Raw genomic sequence first — 17,868 nt, 5'->3', positions numbered from 1 at the left:
TTTAAATGCATGAATAGCATATAATATCGTTCCAGATCGAGACATTTCGTATAGCTAGGATGATAAGTATTGAAGTTGATCAAACATCTTAACATTACATTTGTTTCCTTGGCATGATTTCTATAGGTAGTCCTTGAGTAGGTACTGGCAGAGGAACCCTACTGAACTTGTTGTCTGCGCATAGCTTCCATGTGAATTGAGTTACCATATAATGGATTGCAACAAGGATTTCAATCCTGGCAAACTCATATCCTGGACATATTCGTGCTCCTCCTCCGAATGGAACAAAGCTGTAGGGTGGAACTGATTTTTGGTTCTCGAACCTACTTGGATCGAACTTTGATGGCTCAGGGAATATGCTATCGTCATTGTGTGTCATAGGAATAGCCCAGAATATCTAGCAATTTTTGATGTTAGGATTTTCTTCAATATATATATTTCTATCTTTTTGAAAGAGAATGAGAATTTCTGTGATATATATATATATGCTTGTAGTAAATTTGAACTTACTTGCCACCCTTGAGGGATGAGGAATCCTCCATACTCAATATCTTTCATAGCCCTCCTCATGCCACCAAAGACAGGAGGAGTTGTCCTCAGAATTTCCATTGTTACCCTCCATGTGTACTTCATCTTAGCAAGGTCTTCCCATGTCAGAAGTTCCCCTAAGGATTTGCTTCTAGCTATTTCTTCCTGTTCTGCAAACACAAATGAACAAGCATCAATCACATTACAAAGGTTCCAACTCGTTAGCGATCCAATGGAATAAGGTAAACTTGAACGCTTCATTTTTTGTGTCGTGTAGAATTTTATGAGTAGGGGGATTATGCATACCTTGAAGAAGGGCTGCATAAACAGCAGGTTCATTAGCTAGAAGCCGCAAAAGAAAAGTAATGACCACAGATGAAGTGTCATATCCTGCAACCATAACTATTATGATATTGTGCAAGATCTCTTTTTCAGTTAATTCTTCTTCATTGTCAACATTTCGAATGCTAAGCAAGCAAGTGATAAGGTCTTGGAGTGGTAAAGCAGTTTTTTGCTCAAGTTGCATCCTCTTTTCACAAATTAGTTCCTTAAGCATGTTTTGAACCCTCTTGCTTGCCTTGATGCTGCAGTTGAAACGCGTGAACGGCAAGTTAAGAGGCACTGACCACACTCCTTCTATCATTAGTTGAAAACACTCAATGAGTTCGTCTCTGCGAGGTCCTCGTTCAACCCCAAAAAGCAGTGAGCATATAATGTTGAACGTGAGGTTCTTCATGAGAGGCAAGACCTATGAACAACGGAAAAACTTCGTTAATGTGAATTTTAATTCAGCGAATAAGTGCCGATTTACATATCTGTTAAACTGATTGGCCAACTAAACGCCTTTGCAGTAGGTATGGTCCCAACCTATATGAGTGCCAAGTGTAATTGACTCAAAAGCTTTTTATAGCGCTATAACTTACTGTTATTTTTTGCTTCCCATGCCAATTCAACTCAAGATGCTTCCTGATTTCTTCGTCCATTTTTCCCACATATTGCTTCAGTGACTCAGGCTTCAAGAACACCATAAGAGCATTTCTAACTCGCTTGTGATCCTCGCCACTCAGCTCCAATATGTTCCGGTCACCTAAAATCATTCGAGTAGACTCAGGTTGTTGGCTGGTAATGGCTGTGCCATCATTGTTGAATACAAACTTGTTTGCAGCCTGTCCATGAATGAATACTGTTGGCTTGCCAAAGAGACTCAGCTTTGAAACCGGACCATACTTGGTTATTCTTTGTTCAAGCCATTTTTCTGCAGTGTTGTTGCGCAGGGCTCGAAGAAAGCCAAGGCTCTGTCCTATTATGGGTAGTCCCAATGAACCTGGAGGAAGCCTTTTCGATGATTTTCTTCTTCTCGTAATGAGAAAGAAGATGGGGATGACTAAGAGGAAAATGGTGACAAGAAGTGTATTCATGATTTGTGTGGCGTAATTTGTTTTTGCAAGAGTGTGAGGGAGGGATTCAAGAGAATGAAAAATCAATGCATATGGGGGGAGTCTAGTAAAGGAAAAGAAGATAAATGCTTTTTTCTTTTTAGGGTTTCGGGCGGGTGTATCGAAATATGCAGAAGCACATTAATATTGGTTATGCAAAACTAGAAAGAATCCATACATAACTCCATTATGGAGAAGAACATGGTTATTACTGGTTCTTATAGTGCAGTGAAACTCTGTTCATGATGGCAAGTTCGGCTTGGAATATAATTTCAGCTGTTTGGTAGTGCATCGATAGTACCTCAGCTGTTTGTTTTTAGCTGTTTGTACACACACCACCCATTTGGTGAAGTTAAGGAATGAATGGTTTTCTATCATTGGACTTGGTTTGTTTAATAAAAAAAAACTTCATTTCATGGCCATTCCGCCTAGTTTGTAAATACATAGGTTTCATGTGTCACAAATGTCAAATGCATGAAGACGCATATTATCTTTGTCATGATTCTGAACCCCAAACGTGCAAGACAAATTAGGTTGACTTGATCTTTGCTGGGTACTTAGAAAACATCACAATGATGCCTTGCTGATTTCACTTTTTGTTGTTTTATGTATTCTGGAATTAGATAATGTTTTTGTGACCAATAAACTCTACAAAGACTAATTGTAATCATCATTACATTGTAAGATATTATATGGGGAATCTTGGGTTAGCCAAGACGGTTGATTCCCTGGAGAGTGTGGACAAAAGGGTACACTCAGGTTCACTAAGTATTTTACCCATTTTCTGAAATAGAAGTGTAGGACTCAGTTGAATGTCCCATTCAAATGAAACTTTTTTATGCATCTAATTGCAGCTTTGATGAGAAACTGGGGTTACTTCACATGCTCTGAAAGCCTTTTCCCCCTCATCAGTAAAGAAGAAATTTTTAGCTAAACAAAGAAAACAAAGCAAAAGAGTCTCGTCTAACACTTGGGTCGGTCCTGCGCTCCCGTGGTTTCGATTAAAAGTTCAGTAGACAATGAATTCAAGGCATGAAACAAGATTCGAACCACTTTCAGAAACAAGTTATATGTTTCATTTTATACACACAACCTGATATAGTACAGTATCTAGAGTTGCAATTTTGTACAGATAAAATCCAATCATGAGAGCGCTGCAACAAAATGAAGTGGTTTTAGTTTCAGGAAATTGAAACATGTGTTAGGAGTTCCAATTGAAAGGTTTTAATCTAGCAAAACTATAGTCTACAATTTCATGAAACGGAAAGGTTGAGTGAACTCAATCCAAACTTCTGAATTATGATGTGAATCAAGGGGAAACTTGAAAGTATGATTTCTCAATAGCACTGATTGTAAGGTGCTACAAAGATATGGGACCTGAAACTCTATTAAACTAGATTCCTCAAAATGGTTTGAACAGAACAGATAAACCTTGTTCAATCATTCAGGTGAGCTTTGCTTGTTTATTGAGTGGGGACACATGATTCTAGATTGTCCAGAAAATATGATATCCAAGTGTATGTATTTAGATGAACATTCAAATCATTAAAATATGATATAAGTTGCACCCTTCGAGTCTTCACAGCATTAAAATCACCAATTATTGATTCATTATCTATATTATCAGCTAATTCTCTTTCAATATGAAGTAGCATACAATCAGCAAGAAACTCATCACCTATCTTATTCCGAAGTCGATTTTTAATAAGTCTCATACATGAAAATGCTCGTTCTGTTGTTGCTGTAGACACAGGAAGAGTTAGCACCAAACGAATCAATCTGTCAATCAAGTAGTATGTTTCTGCTAATTTTGTCTCAATTAAGCGCTCAAGTAATATAGGGATGGAATCAATATTCTTGAAGGCTTGAATGCGATCCATATCAATCTTATAAAATCCCAATTGCTGATTTAAAGCATGCAACTCAGTTGTAGTGAAATCTAAGGGGTAAAATTTCTCAGCAAGACTGCATATATCATCAATGTTAAATTGCTTGAAAGCATCACGAGGATCTAATGCTGAGCTAAGAGAAAGGAGTTCCACAGTCCCATCTGGAAATCTAGTATTTAACTCCCCCAACTGATAATCTATTACCTCATTGAATATATCAATATGATAATAATGCTCAACTGTGATACAATCTCTTTGTTGACAAGAACGGCGAGTGCCTATTGTATGACGGGCACCCATATCAGGCATATTAATATCATGTTCTTCACAAAATGATTGCACACTCTGTATAAAATCATTCCAACCATTATTTCTCAACTCATCAAGCTCCATTTTTGTACTTGCAACCAAATTCAAAGCCTTTACAATGTCTTGAGATTTTCTTTGAAGTTCTTGACAAAGAAAATCAGTGAATCTCATAGTTTTGTCCAACAATTTCAAGGCAAAAACAAAGTCAAAAGATAACATAGATATTTTAATACCTTCTGCTTCGCCACGAAATTGTGAGGTAGGTCCATTATGACTGATATCCGTTAGAAGTGTCTTGGTTGCACCAAATAAATCAATCAAACTCCTAATAGAATTAAAATGTGACCCCCAACGAGTACTTCCAGGTTGTTGCAAACAACGAATTTGATTAGCCCCTTTAGCTGTCCCAAGTCTTCCAGCAGCTAGTAATTCTTCAATTTCAGCTTGTCGGGTTAATTTTAACTCAGAATGGCGTTTGGCAGAAGCACCAACAAAATTCACAATGTTATTCAACATTGAAAAAAATCTCCAAACGAGTCCTACCTCTTTAGCTGCACCATTTAAAGCTAATTGAAGACGATGAGCAAAGCAATGTATATAATATGCATATGGACAATCTTTGAGAAATAATGCTTGTAAGCCACTCCATTCACCACGCATATTGCTAGCACCATCATATCCTTGACCACGCATATTGCTCACTAAAAGATTATGCTTGCCAAGAACTTTACAAATATCACTTTTAAGAGTTGGGGAGTTAGTATCATGAACACTCACAATATCAAAAAACCTTTCTTGAATATGCCCATCACAACCAACAAACCTTATGATAATAGCCATTTGTTCCTTCTTAGAGTCGTCTAGTGCTTCATCAACAAGAATACAAAATTTCCCATCTTCCCCAATTTCATCGCGTATCCTTTTTCTCACTTTGGTAGAATAGATACTTAGGATCTCCTTTTGTATCTTATTTGAAATATATTGGGCATTCAAGGGAGCATTTTGTAACACAACTTTTTCAATGTTTACATTCATTCTTGCAAAAGCCTTCACCAACTCAATGAAATTGCCTCGATTAGAGGAGTCATAAGATTCATCATCACCTCTAAAAGCCATTCCTTGATTTGCTAAATACCTAATCGCCTCTATTGTGGTTGTAAGCCTCAACCGGTTGTTTGCAACTTCTTGTGGGGTTTGCACTACTCTGTCAATATGGTGAGACGGGTTTTTTAAATCCATCCACTTTTGCATAGCAAAATGATGTGGTGAATTTATATTGCCTATATGAATAAGGAAAACACACTCTTTTCCACCAACTCTTCTCCAACTTCTAAATCCCTCTACAGTGAATGCCTTATGTAAGTGATCAATGTCAAAAAGAAAGCATGGAAAGCAAAACACTTTGTCTTTATGAACACTATACTCAAGCCAATGGTATTGCTTATACCAACTACCAACAAATCGACGCTTTTGTTTCCCTTCTAAGTGTGATGGAAATTCCTTTAATTGTGGTTGACATGGTCCTAAGAGAATATATGCTCTTCGAACATTATCACGTTCATTAGGTGGATATGTGTCTATTTGAGGACGTAATCCGGGATTACGCTCGAGAGAATTGGTATTAACTTCTTGATGAGACTCGACTCTTACGTTTTCATCTTCAATTCTTTGAGGTTGAGAAGGAGGTTGCTCCTCACATATTGGAGGAGACAGAGAAGGACCCGAAGGCATGCTAGTTGATGATTCATCATTGTTTCTCTTAAAAAAATCTTGAATAGTCCTTGATCTCTTAACATTACGATGTTGACCCGACATTATAAAGTATAACCTATTGAATAATATATAGAAGATGTAAACATATAGACCAACAAAAATTTCAATAAAAACATTACATACTTAAATAGTTAAATATCGAATTAAAATCCCCAATTGACAATTCATACAAGCAAGCAAGAACACCAAGATAAAAAAAACTAATTGATAAACCTTAATTGTAAATCCCTAATTGATACTTGATAAACCCTAAATAATCCCCAAAATTTCAAAAGAAAAGAAGAAGAAGAAGAAAGGAAAATTACCTTAGTTTGCTTTAATTAAGTCTGAGGAGAGAGGGAATGTTTGTGAGAGTCTAATGTGTTTTCACGTAGGGTGTGGGGTTTAATTCTTTTTATTTATTTGTTGGCTTGGTCAGCCAATCCTAGTGGGATTAGTAATATTTTATTTGGGTGGATAGCCTTATCCTAATGGGAATAGTTAATAATATTTATTTAGATGACCTAGGCTAGAGTATTAATTTAGCTTAAATAAAAAACAAGTTACCTGGGCTTTAGCCCAGGTTAGCGTGCTAGTGGGTTCGTCCCTGGTCATGAGAGCGCTGCAACAAAATGAAGTGGTTTTAGTTTCAGGAAATTGAAACATGTGTTAGGAGTTCCAATTGAAAGGTTTTAATCTAGCAAAACTATAGTCTACAATTTCATGAAACGGAAAGGTTGAGTGAACTCAATCCAAACTTCTGAATTATGATGTGAATCAAGGGGAAACTTGAAAGTATGATTTCTCAATAGCACTGATTGTAAGGTGCTACAAAGATATGGGACCTGAAACTCTGTTAAACTAGATTCCTCAAAATGGTTTGAACAGAACAGATAAACCTTGTTCAATCATTCAGGTGAGCTTTGCTTGTTTATTGAGTGGGGACACATGATTCTAGATTGTCCAGAAAATATGATATCCAAGTGTATGTATTTAGATGAACATTCAACTGAGCCAAGTATCACAAAAATTATTTTCATAAAATTTAATATAACATTTGTTGGATGAACATGTTAAGACTCAAGATCCCACATTGAAAAAATAGTATATCACAGAGTGGTTTAAGAGCTCATGGGCACCCTTCCCTTAGAGCAAGTCCAGCAGCTCAGGCTGGACTCAGGCTAGGGGATTTTAGGGCCAAAAACTGATTCCAGCAGCTCAGGCTGGCCCGAGCTGGAGGTGGGGGCCACGAAGACGGGCTGGCCCAAGGGCAGGTCGAGCCCGAGATCCAAAACGAGGGAGGGTTGATGTCAGCGATGATGTCAGCGCACAAAGTTTAAATTTTTGTGCAGCCATGCGCTGCGCCAACGGCTCTGGGACACGTGGCGTCGTCTGGGTGCTCCGATCGTGATTCTCTCCTCCAATCCAATGGCAGCCAATATTTTTGCAATAAAAATATGAAAAAAAAATCCGAAATATTGGAATTTTTTTCTATAAATACCTACCAATACTCTTCACTTTCAACACCAAATCCTCATACATTTTCTTCTACTTCTAATATTATTCATTTTTTACTCAAAATTTTATTCACTTTCTACTCAACATTTTATTCATTTTCAAGTTTTATTTTTCTTTATCATCTTTATGGCTTCTTCTATCGACGGTGTTAAGGCATGGGCACCATGGAAGATGTTTTGTTGTGTGAGTGTTGGGTCCAAATTTGTCATTAAAATTTATCTGAAATTTGAATTTTAAAATTTATCTGAAATTTGAAATTTGAAACAGAAAATCTTATCCGAAAATTTTATCCAATTATGATATATGAATAGTATTGACACGTAGGAACCCAAAAATCTTATCCGAAAATATTGTCCAAATTAATTATTTAGGTAAACAAATTTGTGAAAAAAAAAATTAAAAAAATGAATAGTATTTGCCCTTTGCCATGGCAATTGTTGGAAACCAACATTACTTTTTGCAAGGGCAGCCACTATTCATGTGAATAGTAGCTGCCCTAGCCCCCCCCTTGCCATGGCAAGGGGCTAACTACTGGAAGTGCTCTTACCACCCAATTTTTAAGAGCAAGTTCTACCCATGGATTCTTATAATATTTGCAAATAGAGGCTTTAAGTATGCACTGTAGCCTTTGTCCTAGTTCCACCAATGTACTGTACCATATATAATATACACGTATATTATTGTTATTATTGTCTTCAAAGAAGTTTCCCTTTAATTTATAGTCTTCAAAGACTGAATTAAGTAGATATATAAACAACTAACACACTACTTTTCTGTTTGTTCCATTGCGTGAATTTAGTCTTCAAGTCGCTATCCCTAGAAGACAGGTCAAAATGTATCATCTTCTTGGCAAATAACCTAGTCCATCAGTCATTTAACAAACGCGAAAAGTCACTTTTGGTTTTTGTAGTTTGGCATTTCAACTATTTTTGACTTTGTAGTTTCAATTTCGTCAATTTTGCCATTGTAGTTTCGTATTTTGTAGCAATTCAAGGACATGTTAGTATTCTTGTCAATTTCTTTAACGATGCAAGGGGCAATTTCATCAACCCAACCTATATTGTTATTGTTATTATTATTATTATTATTATTATTATTATTATATACATATATACACATATATATTACATATATCATATAATACATCACATATATAATAATACATATGTCTTCATGCAATGGGAAGAAACTGACCGGAAGTTTCCCTTTAATTTATAGTCTTCAAGGACTGAATTAAGTAGATATATAATCAACTAACATACTACTTTCTGTTTGTTCCATTGCGTGAATTTAGTCTTCAGGTCGCTCTCCCTAGAAGACAGGTCAAAAGGTATCATCTTCTTGGCAAATAACCTAGTCCATCAGTCATTTAACACAAGCCAAAAGTCACTTTTGGTCTCTGTAGTTTGGCACTTCAACCACTTTTGACCATGTAGTTTCAATTTCGTCAATTTTGCCATTGTAGTTTCGTATTTTGTAGCAATTCAAAGACGTGTTAGTATTCTTGTCAATTTCTTTAACGATGCAAGGGGCAATTTCGTCAACCCAACCTATATTATTATTATTATTATTATTATTATTATTATTATATACATATATACACATATATACATATATATTATATATATTACATATATCATGTAATATATCACATATATAATAATACATGTCTTCATGCAATGGGAAGAAACTGACTGGAAGTTTCCCTTTAATTTATAGTCTTCAAAGATTGAATTAAGTAGATATATAATCAACTAACACACTACTTTTATGTTTGTTCCATTGCTTGAATTTAGTCTTCAGGTCGCTCTCCCTAGAAGACATGTCAAAAGGTATCATCTTCTTGGCAAATAACCTAGTCCGTCAGTCATTTAACAAAGGCCAAAAGTCACTTTTGGTCCCTGTAATTTGGCACTTCAACCACTTTTGACCATGTAGTTCAATTTTGTCAATTTTGCCATTGTAGTTTCGTATTTGTAGCAATTCAAGGACATGTTAGTATTCTTGTCAATTTCTTTAACGATGCAAGGGGCAATTTCGTCAACCCAACCTCCATACATAGCCATAAAGGGCCAAAGAAATTCCGACATAAAAGTCGCAAGCTTGCAAAAGTGAGGCATAAACCACAACGCATGCACCTCAATGCACAGAATTACAATCTTTAAACTCTCACAAGTAAAAAATTACAAGCAGAGACTATGAACATGCAACAAACTCAAAACGAGTTAATGCACTTATTACAAACAAAACTAAAACACATGAAGTAAATCAAGAGCTGAAACTAGAGATATGCAAAATGACCCAACCAACAAAGGTAGCCACATCCCTAAGCAAATCAAAAGCCCGAACCGTAGATTTGCAAAAACAAACAAAAGAGAGGAGAGGGAAGGTGAGGGGATGGGAGTGTAAGGGAGGTGGGGTGGGAAGGAGATGAGAGGACAAGAGAAGGAAAAGTAGGAGTGGGGAGGGGGATTTATGCGTCAAAGGAGAGAGGAGGAGAGGAAGAGAGGAGGAGGAACAGTGGCCTCCTCCTATCTCAAGGTTTTTGCGGCTAGAGAGGTTTTTTTTAGGAGGGGGCTAGGGTTTTTGCTCCTCTAACATCTATTAAGTTATTGACACCAGTGCACTTGAATTTTGCAATAATTTTTTGTTTGTATTGCAAATGGTCCTTGAGGTTTGCGAAATTATCACCTTTCATCCTTATGCTTTTTTTGTGATATTAATAGTCCTTAACGTTACCATGTACACATCAAAATCATCCATGCCGTTACAAGCTCTGTTAAATTGTTGATGTGGAAGGTAAGTGGTACTCCACATCTCCAATGACATCGTGACACATGGATAAATTAAAAAAAAATTATTTTAATAAAGCTTAAAATAAAACAAAATGAAGAACAAAGTTGAAAAATCATTCTCTCTCTCTCTCTATCTCTCTCTCTCTCTACTCTCTCTCCCCTCCCCTATGTTTTTTTTTCCTCCCCCACGACCTGACCACCCCACCCCCACCCGCAACCCACACAGCCCCAGCCCCAACCTATGTTCAATTCCATGGTGATACTATAATTTCATTGACGACAATCAATGGCAGATCCAAGATTCTCGAGCCAAGGGGTCTTGGTGTAAAAGTGTTGAAATTTTTCCTACGAAGAAAATAACACTAAAAAAAGAGAAAGACGGTGATGGAAGCACCGACAGAGAGGTAGTGATGGAGGTTGGGAGGTTGGGAGGTTGGGCTCCTAGGGTTGTGAGATATTAATTTGGGAATTAAAGGGTTTGGGGATGTGTTGTGGAGTCGGATAAATGGGAGGGGCGGAGGATGATCTTTTGTTTTGGTGTTTTTTTTTTTTGGTCCTAGTTCCACCAATGTACTGAAACATATAACCAAGAAAATTGGAACAGAGAGGAGACACAAAGAAAATTGGTAGAGATTATGTTGTTTGCGATCTTATATTAAATTCTTTTACTAAGAGTAACCAATAACTCATATCTTGAAAAGTGCTTTGATTTAAGGAAAATGCTAGAGGCACCAACTCTCTAATAGAGCGTGGGACCCATTGTATTGGCGGGCTCCACCTCTATTAGAGAGTTGGTGCCCAAAGTTGGTGCCTCTAGCACCACCCTTAACATTGTTTGAACATGACCTGTATACAGTGGCGGATCCACCATGGGGTCAATGGGGTCAGACGACCCCATGGCAAATCTGGATTTTAGTGGTAGGGACTGGTTTTTGCCCTTGGCAGCCATGGAAATGACCCCATGGAGAAGAAGAAGCTTCGGTGAGCAACTAGGGTTCTTTTGTTTTTTTTGTAAAAACTGCTTGGCAAAACGACGTCGTTTTGGCCAAGGAAATTTTTTTTAAATGACTTAGCCAAAACTACGTCGTTTTGGGCTAGGACTTAAGAAAAAAAAAAAAATAAAGGGGGCTGCAGCTTCTTAACAGCACATACCCTAAAATAGACCTCCAAAATCCCATTTCTCCTCAACAACAACCCTAACCCCAATCTCCCCAAGACCTCCACCACCATCTCAATATTTTTTTCATCTTAAAAAATTATTGGGTAGTTTACACTACGACCCCATGAGTGGCAATTCCTGCATCCGCCACTGCCTGTATATGATATAACTTGGGACCAACTGGCTCTTAATTACGATATTTCTCTTCTCAATGGTATAAAAATATAGTCCCACCAGAATTTGCCAAGAAGATGATGTCCTCTCCTCGAGGGAAAGCGACTTGATCAAGAAGAGGAATTCATGCCATGGGAAGAAACTGAAAGGAAGTTTCCCTTTAAGTTAGCCCATTGACTGAAGAGTTTAATAATAAGCCATATTAGACTATTGGTACCTTGACGTAATTGGCAAATAATTACAAGGAGAAAGTTTATATTTTATTTTTTATCAATGGGGTGAGGAAATTTTGCAAACTTAGCATCTCCTCTCTAACATCTATATATAATTAAGGGGTCTTTAAACATAGTGTTCATACAATTCCACTTTGAGAAAGTTTTTGAGAGAGAAAATAAGTTGGAAGCTAGCCATGGATCCTTCTGTGTATGAGGCCGCAGAATCGGGCGATGTTGGTTTTTTCAGAAGAGCTAGACATGGTGATGTATCAATTCTCCATCAGAAAACCCCCGCTCACAAAAATATTTTTCATATTGCAGCTGAATACAAACAAATACATTTCTTCAGAGATGTCCTATTCGATGATCAATCCTTGCTATTTTGGGCTGACAATAAGAAGGGCAACACTCCTCTCCACGTAGCTGCGAGAGTAGGCTGTGATGAAGTTGTACAGTTCCTCATTGAACACGCAAAGAAACTTCTGCATATGGAACGAGCTGAAGAGGAAAGAGGACCAAATGGTGAAGCTAACAAACTACTTCGTATCACTAATTTGCAAGGAGATACAGCATTTCATGTTGCTGCTAGAAACGGTCACGTTGGGGTGGTGAATTTGTTAATGGCTGCAGATCCTGGGTTGTGTTGTTTGACTAATTTTAAGAAGGAGTCCCCTTTATTCTTGGCTACTCGGCATGGCTTTCCGCTCGTAACTCGGTCAATTTTAAATGACTGTCCAATATCTCCTTCTTTTAGAGGGTTGAAAGGTGTCACAGCTTTGCATGTTGCGGTAACTTGTATGGACGAAGAATCGGAAGGTAAACTGATATTTCTTATTTTCAAATACTTTATATTTGTTCAAACTGTTATGCATGGAATATTCTCATCTTCTGTAATATCTTCCTCTCATATAAATGACACACTATAGGTATTGTGGAGACTATGGTGTCCAAATATCCAGATATAATAAAAAGGGCTGAAGATCAACTTGGGTGGACTCCCTTACACTACGCAGCATTGAGAGGGAACCTTGAAGCAACTCAACTGTTGATGCAACGTGATAGTTCTGTTTCTTACATCTTGGACAAATCTGGAATGTCAGCTCTCCATGTCGCGGCCTATGCAGGTCACACTGATGTAATGGAAGAGATGATTCGGTGTCGGCCAGATATTTGTGATTTGGTCAATCATTATGGCCAAACGGCTCTACATGCTGCAGTTTTAGGTGGACGAACAAATGTCATCATGCATTCACTGAGCATGTCTAAGCTTGCAGAACTAATAAATGAAGCAGATGCAGATGGAAACACTCCGTTGCATCTGGCTGCCATCAAGAAAAATCCTGAAATTATAAGAGCGTTGACAGGCGACCCTAGAGTGGACACGATTGCTACCAATAGGAAATTCTCACAGGCTACGACATTTGTCTTAGCCAGAATATTGGAGAACAGGTATTTATAAGGAATTTTCAAGGCTATATTTTCATAATTTCATAAGCTAACTTTAAAGTTAAATAAAATTTATAAATTAACAAAATAATTTTAATGAATAGACTTGGAGAAGTGTTGGGTTAAACACACATGTAAGTTTCAGTATTCTTCTTAATTAAGCTTCTTTTGTGGACTCAGATCAATAACAGGGGTATCCCTAATTATTAAAAGTATAGATTAAATTGTTTTAGGGTTTTAGAGTTATATTTGCCCTCTAAATTTTTCATATAATTCTTCACTATCCATGTTTACTTATTAGGAATAGGTATTGGAATGATTCCAATTCCTGACTTCCCCACATATAAGGAATCAGAAATTATGTGGGTTCCACCTTAAAATCCATAATCGAATACCCTCAAAATCGGGAATGGGATCAACTAGGGGGAGTAGTTGATCCAATTCCAATACCTTGGTTCCCATATCTAAATTCCCCAATTCATAGCCTGCCCCTTGCACCCAAGTTCTAATCCCCTTTCCCAAATTAAGAGTTGAATTTTGTTTGTTTCAGACTGTGCATATTCAATTTAGGCCTGGAGAAGCAAACAAAGTTGTGCATGCTTCAGCCCAGCATACTTTGAACTTAGAGTCCAGTTTGCATTGGCTGGAAGATGCACCAATTGGCTTGATTCTCTTATTCAAGCTGATAGTGATGTATCTTGTGTTTTCTGTTGAAATAATACTGCCTTTCAACCAATTTCATTGTGCTTTCTCTATGTTTCAGGAAATCTTCGGTAGTAGTAGTCGTAGGGTTTTGGACAATTTCATTGGTCTTCCATATTTCCATCGCCAAATCAGACGTGATTTCTGGAACCTTCCCGAGAAGGATACCATTGAACGCGAGAAAGAAAAGCTGCAAAGACGTGAATTTAGACTACTGGTAGCAACGGTTGTTGCAAGCATTACATTTGCAGCAACTTTCGTTGGTACTGGAGCATCAGGAAGCGATGGAAATGCAGATTTAAATGGAACAAGAATACAGCTTCGAATTTTTTCTTTCTCGAACTTATTTTCCTTCGTTTTCTCATTTTTTGTGATTTATAATGAAATAGTAGATAAAAACTTCTTGCCAACCCGTCTAGCTTCACACTTCACTCGATTGTCCGCCGTAGCAATGGTAGTAACAATTTCTGCAACGCAGCGGCAGAAAGAAGACACCAAACAGAGTCTGCGTGAAAGTGTAGAGTTTATAATCAGTATGATAACTACATTTCTTGCCTACCTTTTGTTCCCGAAATTCTGCGAAGAATTGACGATGAAACTAAAACAAAGACAATTATACAAAAGAGGTTTTTCATTTTTTGTTTCGTATGTATCAGCTTATATAAGGAAGAAATTTCAGAAGCAACACGCTTTGTAGGACATATATATATGTACCCTTGTTTCTTTAAATTATAACATATTCATAATTGACTATGTAATTTGCTTCGGTTCCAGCCACTGTTAATTAAATATTGTATGCTTTGAGTCCAGCTCGCATGTCTTTGCTACAGAAACCCAACTCATGTTTATTTTTTATTTTTCTTCTGGTTTTGTTGTCAAACTGCTACATGCACTTGCATGAACTTGTATGCAAGTGCAAACAAGCAGTTCTAATTCAATTCATGCGTGAGGTTGTTCTTGTGCTCTCAAGGGATTTTCCCTTCACCAGCGAACAAGAAGGTTGGTTTGGTACACCAAGAAAACAAAACAAAAGGGTCATGTCTATCACTGGAGTTGATCCAGAGCTCCAGTTGATTTGATTCGATTAAAAGTACAGTAAATGATCAATGCAAGTTCAGAGACAAGGTTTCGACAAATTTCAAAGACAAGCCATCTCTTGTTTGATACCCAACCTCATAACATAGTATCTAGCACTATTGGATTAACATTGAATATGGGCATCTGGATCGGTGTGATTTTAGTATGTCAGTTTATAAGTAGTCGAAATAAGTCCTCAAATACCATCACTTGGTCTTGGCTGGAATATGGTTCCCTCCAGTTGCAATTTTGTAGAGATAAAATCCAGTCATGAGGGCACTGCAACAAATGAAGTGGTTTTAGCTTCAGAAACTTCAGATACAAGTCATATTAAGGACAACCTATAAACACATATAACTGAGAAGTTCCAATTGAAAGCTTTTAATCATAGGTATACTCTACAATTAGGGACAATGACAGAAACACTGTGCAATTACTACAATACGCTAACCAAATAACTTTATAATTTAACATATGTGAATTGCCCGCCTTCCTGCAAAACCAAACAAAAAATAGAAAGACCCCTTTCCGTTCCTGTTTAAGTTTAACCATATAACAGGAGGGAGATATAGATTCTATTCCAACTCTCATTACTCTCCCATTTCCTATCCTACCTCTTTTAGAGACCATAGATGTATACGGTATACCCGTTCTATTCTGCAAAGATAATAGATGTAAACACAAGAAAACAGATACGTAGGGCGGGCTGAATCCAAACTTCTGAATTATGATGTGAATCAAGATGAAGTCATGCAAGTATGATTTCCCAATGGCACTGATTTTAAGGTGCTACAACATATATGGCATCTGAAACTCCTTTCAACTAAATTTCAGAAAATAGGTTTCAATAGAACAGATTAACCTTGTTCTATCATTCAGGAGAGCTTCGGTCATTCAGTGAATTCAAGATTGTCAAGAAAATATGATAAGTATTTGGTTTAACATTCAACTGAGCCAATTTTTACCAATAATTGATGTCAATAAATTTAAAGACCTATAAATAGCCCATCCTCGACAATCTGCCAGTCTTTGACAGAATTACTTTACAGTTACATGTCTTTGAGAACATAACCTACCATCCCAAATCTACTAACCACAAGAAATATGTACATGCCTTGGGTGCACAGACTCATTACCAGCACAGTAGTAAAGATAACGTTTGTTCAATTCAATCTATGCCAAAGCCAGCTAGCATGGAGAAAGAAGATATTCTAAATATCATATTGAATTTGTTTTTTGGAAACAAGATACAGGGGTTGCAATGTAGGAAAGCAGTCATATGCAGCAATAAATTAAAACCAGATGCAGAAGGTACATAAAGCACTTCTGATGTTTATAAACCTACAGACTGAACCATGGCACTCAAAACTCAGATGCAGTAGTATGAGGTAGACAACCATAAAAGGGCACAATGAATCTGAACTTACCTGATGCCAGCAACAACACCAGCTGGCATGAACTTAGAAGTTTGCACGTACCGCTGTCCCATGACACACGTGAGTATGGCAGCACAAACTGTTTTAAGGTACATGAATCAGTTCCAAAACAAATTTTTCAGAGATTGAGCATCAACGTAACAGTGGGCAGGATGAAAAAAGAAAAAGAAGAAAAAGAAGAACAGAATGCAAACTATCTCTATCTCAATCTCTTCGCTTCTTAAAATTCTTGAAATTTTGAAAGGCAATCACTGAGAGCATATTACACATAAAGCACATATTTCAAATCACCCTACCAAGTTTGCCACTAATGGATAAAACTTTTTAGTTATAAGATATGAATAAATGTTACTTAAAGTAAGCCTAGATATGAACAGAGGAAATGCTTTTATATGAGTTGGGATCCAAAACTTTAGGACTTTTTTGGTGTATCCAGCATTGCCCAATGAAGAAATGCCTAAATCTGTTATGGATGTATGCAACCCATAGCCGCAGACAAACTATAAAGATTCAATTAACAAACCTAGAAACAGTTTTCAACAGGAAATAAGCAGAGGCTTCCAATCATGGAGAAGCACAGAGCTTCGAAATCAGTTGAGAGAACAAAATAATAACCTTGAAAAACAAAAGGAAAAAAAAATCACATGTCCTACATATCAGCAAAGTCAATGCTATCAAATGAATCAAACTACAAAGCTAACACATTTTGTGATCCAATAATGTTCTTTAAGAACTATCTCAAGAAACAGAGACCCAGATAACCTCAACAAAAAAGGAAAAAGTCACATTTCCTGCATATCGGCAAAGCCAATCCTATAAAATTAATCAAACTACAAAACTTGCATATTTTGTGATCCATTAATGTTTTTCAAAGCATTATCTCAAGAAACAAAGACCCAGATCACGATTTAATTGTTTTTCTTTTCACCTTAACTTCCTTTAATTTCAGTGAAGCATCACTAACACATCTGGGATCCAGACCCACCAAAATTCTAAAAGCAAACAAAGAAGCCTACCCGTTTCAAGAATCAAAGAAGGGTACGAGTTCTTCTTCCTCTCAAAGGCTTTGAGACTAAAATAGCCAGCAAGAGTGAGAAGCAATCCAATGCCCACACCTCCAGCCAAAGAAGCTGTGCTCCCCTTCCTAAAGTACCCAAATAGTCCTCCACCGATCAGCAGCAACCCGTACGGGATCGTGAAGCAGAAATCGTGCATTTTCTCCAACTGGGTTTCTCGGAAAACTCAGATTCTCGGGAAAATCACACCAGTTTTTCCCTCACAAATAGAAGAAACAAAAAATTTAAAGAAAAGACTTTTGGGTTTATCGTTAGTGTTTTTTTTTTGGTGCTTGAAATGTCATAAACTACCAACTATTGGCGCGTGGAAGACAGGCTCATGTGGCCAATCATGATTCATACCAACTCCTCAGTTT

At 37.2% G+C, this 17,868-nt stretch overlaps 3 protein-coding genes and 1 pseudogene across 4 annotated transcripts; 1 reads left to right on the top strand and 3 right to left on the bottom strand.

The window, feature by feature from the left end:
- Window positions 1-2,154, bottom strand: LOC110758165 (beta-amyrin 28-monooxygenase-like). The gene is made up of 4 exons (XM_021959971.2): window positions 1,452-2,154; window positions 835-1,276; window positions 511-698; window positions 1-397 (listed from the first exon to the last, which is right to left on the bottom strand). The coding sequence occupies exons 1-4, from the start codon at window positions 1,944-1,946 to the stop codon at window positions 95-97; spliced, it is 1,428 nt and encodes a 475-aa protein (XP_021815663.2). The 5' UTR covers window positions 1,947-2,154; the 3' UTR covers window positions 1-94.
- Window positions 2,155-3,427: 1,273 nt separating this feature from the next.
- LOC110758146 (uncharacterized) lies at window positions 3,428-5,197 on the bottom strand. The gene is made up of 2 exons (XM_088252356.1): window positions 4,816-5,197; window positions 3,428-4,713 (listed from the first exon to the last, which is right to left on the bottom strand). The coding sequence occupies exons 1-2, from the start codon at window positions 5,195-5,197 to the stop codon at window positions 3,428-3,430; spliced, it is 1,668 nt and encodes a 555-aa protein (XP_088108482.1).
- Window positions 5,198-11,877: 6,680 nt separating this feature from the next.
- LOC110758158 (uncharacterized) lies at window positions 11,878-14,709 on the top strand (annotated as a pseudogene). Its single transcript, XR_015835287.1, has 3 exons — window positions 11,878-12,591; window positions 12,702-13,224; window positions 13,985-14,709. The product of XR_015835287.1 is annotated as an uncharacterized LOC110758158 (transcript).
- A 252-nt stretch (window positions 14,710-14,961) lies between these two features.
- On the bottom strand, window positions 14,962-17,829 carry LOC110758164 (Transmembrane proteins 14C). The gene is made up of 3 exons (XM_021959970.2): window positions 17,453-17,829; window positions 16,428-16,515; window positions 14,962-15,279 (listed from the first exon to the last, which is right to left on the bottom strand). The coding sequence occupies exons 1-3, from the start codon at window positions 17,649-17,651 to the stop codon at window positions 15,207-15,209; spliced, it is 360 nt and encodes a 119-aa protein (XP_021815662.1). The 5' UTR covers window positions 17,652-17,829; the 3' UTR covers window positions 14,962-15,206.
- Window positions 17,830-17,868: the final 39 nt, after the last annotated feature.

This window comes from Prunus avium, chromosome 4 (genome assembly GCF_965620075.1).
Source record: "Prunus avium chromosome 4, drPruAviu1.hap1.1, whole genome shotgun sequence".
In the NCBI taxonomy this organism is placed as follows: domain Eukaryota; kingdom Viridiplantae; phylum Streptophyta; class Magnoliopsida; order Rosales; family Rosaceae; genus Prunus; species Prunus avium.
Note: the sequence above shows the minus strand (reverse complement) of the source record. Positions and strands in the feature narration are given on the sequence as shown.

Excerpts from the sequence above, each read along its gene's own strand:
- LOC110758165 (XM_021959971.2), bottom strand. The coding sequence starts at position 1,946 with ATGAATACACTTCTTGTCACCATTTTCCTCTTAGTCATCCCCATCTTC. Across the intron at positions 699-834 it reads TTATGCAGCCCTTCTTCAAG|AACAGGAAGAAATAGCTAGA; the intron begins GTATGCATAATC and ends TTGTGTTTGCAG. Across the intron at positions 398-510 it reads TCATCCCTCAAGGGTGGCAA|ATATTCTGGGCTATTCCTAT; the intron begins GTAAGTTCAAAT and ends AAAAATTGCTAG.
- LOC110758146 (XM_088252356.1), bottom strand. The coding sequence starts at position 5,197 with ATGAATGTAAACATTGAAAAAGTTGTGTTACAAAATGCTCCCTTGAAT. Across the intron at positions 4,714-4,815 it reads TGGTGCTAGCAATATGCGTG|CTAAAGAGGTAGGACTCGTT; the intron begins GTGAATGGAGTG and ends TAAATGGTGCAG.
- LOC110758164 (XM_021959970.2), bottom strand. The coding sequence starts at position 17,651 with ATGCACGATTTCTGCTTCACGATCCCGTACGGGTTGCTGCTGATCGGT. Across the intron at positions 16,516-17,452 it reads TTCTTTGATTCTTGAAACGG|TTTGTGCTGCCATACTCACG; the intron begins GTAGGCTTCTTT and ends ACCTTAAAACAG. Across the intron at positions 15,280-16,427 it reads GGTGTTGTTGCTGGCATCAG|TGCCCTCATGACTGGATTTT; the intron begins GTAAGTTCAGAT and ends CATTTGTTGCAG.